Raw genomic sequence first — 2,939 nt, forward strand, 5'->3', positions numbered from 1 at the left:
TGGTGCTGAGGAATCGAACCTAGGGCCTCAGGCTTGCAAGGCAAGCGCTCTACCACTGAGCCACCTTCCCAGCCCCTGATCTCTTACTCTTGAGTAGCTAAGATTACAGGCCTGAGCCACTGGTGCCTAGCCTGAAATATTGTTTTTTTTTTTTTTTTGCTTATTGTTTTGGTTTTACTTTATTGTAAAGGTGATGTACAGAGGGGTTACAAGCACATTTCCTTTTGAATAGTATCACCTCCTCCCTCATTTTCTCCCAAGTTTTCCATCCTGCCCCCCCTCCTCAGGTTATATAGTTCATTTCCAACAGAGTGTCTAGTGAGTACAAATACTGGCTTTTGAACAGCAAACAGCTGGCTAGAACTGGGTCTAGCCCACAAATATCTGAGATAAATCAACTTAAAGTGAAAATAAGCTTATTTTAGAGATGTCGGTTCATGATCCCTTGGCCGTGCTGCTTTGGAACTACTGAAGTGGCACATGACACCAGGGTGTATGTGTGGGAGCGAAGCCATTTGCCACACTGAGAATCAGGAGAGGAAGAAGGCTGGGGTCATGGTATCCTTTGAGGGGACAAGTGACCAAGGACCTAAATACCTCCCACGGGGCCACACCATTTAAAATTCCTACCATCTCCCAGTAGTGCCATAGTCTAGAGACAAAGTGTCTAATACACGAGTCCTTGGGGAAACATTCTACCCTCAAACTCTTCTACCTCCTCCCCCAAGGCTCCCTTTCCTCCCCTGTTATCCCCCTGGGAATAAGGAAGGCGTCCCTCTTGTGTTGTGTTTGTGAGGGTTAAGTGAGAAAACATGTATAACGAAATTACAGGAGTGGACTAATGTTTGTGTTCCTGGGCCTGGCAGGGTGCCTGGGCCACAGAAAGTGCTTATGAAGGTGACTTTTCTCCTACTCTAGGAGAACTGCTTTCTGTGGCACACTCATTTAGCTCTCTAGGATCACTAGCAGCATTCGTAATTCTCACACTCTTAACAATCCTAGAATTTACAGTAGCCCTAATTCAAGCCTACGTCTTTATCCTATTTCTCTTCCTCCCTGCAACTGGAGGAACTTTTGCTCCCCAGAAAGGTGATTGAGTTGGGCAGGGGTTGGGGTACCTGGAGCTGAGTCCACAGGGCTGGCATGCAAGGTTCACAGGCCCAGATTGGGAAAGAGCTGGGAACCAGTCGGTCTCTCTTATCCTGGTCAGGGAACTTTGGAGAAACCAGCACTGCTGGAAAATTCAGGGACAGGAAATGGAAGGGGGAGGGACAGAGGAGAAACAGCTCGTGGTATCTCAACACTTCCAGGCCTAGCTCCCTTGCCTCAGTCATGAAATGAGGGGTATAGATTGACTGGAGATTGGGGATGGAGGTGGTAGGCCCAGAAGACCCCCTTCTCTGAGGATAAATAGCAATGGTTGTGTCGTCTACCCCCACTACTCATGGCGTGAGTTCCAGCTCTGTTTATATTTCTATTTAACTGTCCAAAGTCCCCTCAGCCAGGAGATGCCATGTTAGATTCACTTGGACACTCAGATACAGGGGCTCAGGGTGATTGCCTGGACCAGCCTCCTCTTCCCCTCTCCCCTCACACCTCCTTCCCCAATCTTCCCAGCATTCACATCTCTTCTTTCTAGGGTCTGGACTGTTGGTGGGAGCAAGTCAGCTCTTTATACTTTTAACAGGTAATGAAGGGGGGGGTGTGAGGGCAGGTGGTACTGTAGATTTCTGTGGTTCAGGGACAAGAGGGGTTGGATGGGAAGGTGTGGATTGCTCTGGGAAAGCTCCTGGCCTTGTCAAGGAGACATGAGATGGGACAGGAAACTAAGATAGTTCAAACCTTTCCTCCAAACTTATCTTCAACTTCATATCCAACCTCAGCTGTCACCTTGCTCTACTCTTTGGCCTTATTTTATTATTATCATCATCATCATCATCATTGTTGTTGCTGCTGGGTCTGGATTGGCTTCAAACCTCAGTCCTCAGATCTCAGCCTCCCTGAGTAGCTAGGATTACAGGCATGAGCCATCAGCACCTGGTGTCATTCCTTACTTTAATCTGTCCACATGAATTTGCTTGTCAGTTCAAAGCCTATCCATAAACACAGCTCCAGCTTCAGCCTGAAGAACAAGCCTCACTCCCAGCTCCAACACCAGCCTGGGGCCCATCATGGACAAGGACTTTCAAGACATCCAGCAGCTTGACTTGGAGGAATCTAACAATCAGTTCAGTGGTGGTGAGGAGCCAGGCACTCATGGGCAGAACCCCAGGAGAGAAAGTCCATTTTGGAAAGGCAAGTACCAGTTTCAGGGGCTTCACCCGCTGAACCCTTGTCTCAATTGCCAAGTGCTCTCTGTCTATGCGCTCAGGGGGCAGGGACTGCGTTCCTCCTCTTATTGTAGAGGGCCCCAGAGATGAGGGCATATTGGAACCAGAGGAGATTTTCTCCCTCTTTCTCCTACCTTGAGGCACATGTGTGCTCTGTGTGTGTGTGTGTGTGTGTGTGTGTGTGTGTGTGTACATATGCAGGCATGTCCACAGCCAGCCAGAACTATGAGTATACGTAAGCGTGAGGGTGGGAGATGAGCTGGGAAGAGTGGGGAAATGAGCTGAAAGGGCCCTGCTCCCCCTAGATCCTCCTGGGCCTGTCCTGGGAAAATGTTGAACATAATTCTCCAAGTGATTGGTGGAAAGATTTCAGAGACATTGGTGTGGTTCTAGGTAGAAAGGTAGGAAACAGGTGGAGGAACGTCAGGGTGGGAGCTGAGATTGGAGCCAGGCTCTGTGGAAGCAGAGGGGACCAGGGCACATGCTCAGGGGAGAGGACAGAGGGGATGTGTTACACTGAGGCTGGGGGACTGAGGGAAGGATTGTGCTGGGCAGGAAAACAAGGGCCAAGAGAAACCTACTCCGGGCTGGGAAGGTGGCTCAGTGGTA

At 49.4% G+C, this 2,939-nt stretch overlaps 1 protein-coding gene across 2 annotated transcripts in view; it reads left to right on the plus strand.

Annotated features, from left to right (window-relative positions):
• Positions 1-2,171: 2,171 nt before the first annotated feature.
• The window catches only part of Asgr2 (asialoglycoprotein receptor 2), a 13,777-nt gene continuing 13,009 nt past the window's right edge, over positions 2,172-2,939 (plus strand). Inside the window, exon 1 of one of the 2 annotated variants that reach the window (XM_013013272.1) lies at positions 2,172-2,295. In XM_013013272.1, the coding sequence (XP_012868726.1) occupies positions 2,172-2,295 (124 nt within the window). The remainder of the gene's footprint in view (positions 2,296-2,939) is intronic. The other variant, XM_013013273.1, reaches the window with a different exon arrangement.

The sequence above is a fragment of the Dipodomys ordii genome, unplaced genomic scaffold, assembly GCF_000151885.1.
Source record: "Dipodomys ordii isolate 6190 unplaced genomic scaffold, Dord_2.0 Scaffold19, whole genome shotgun sequence".
Classification (NCBI taxonomy): domain Eukaryota; kingdom Metazoa; phylum Chordata; class Mammalia; order Rodentia; family Heteromyidae; genus Dipodomys; species Dipodomys ordii.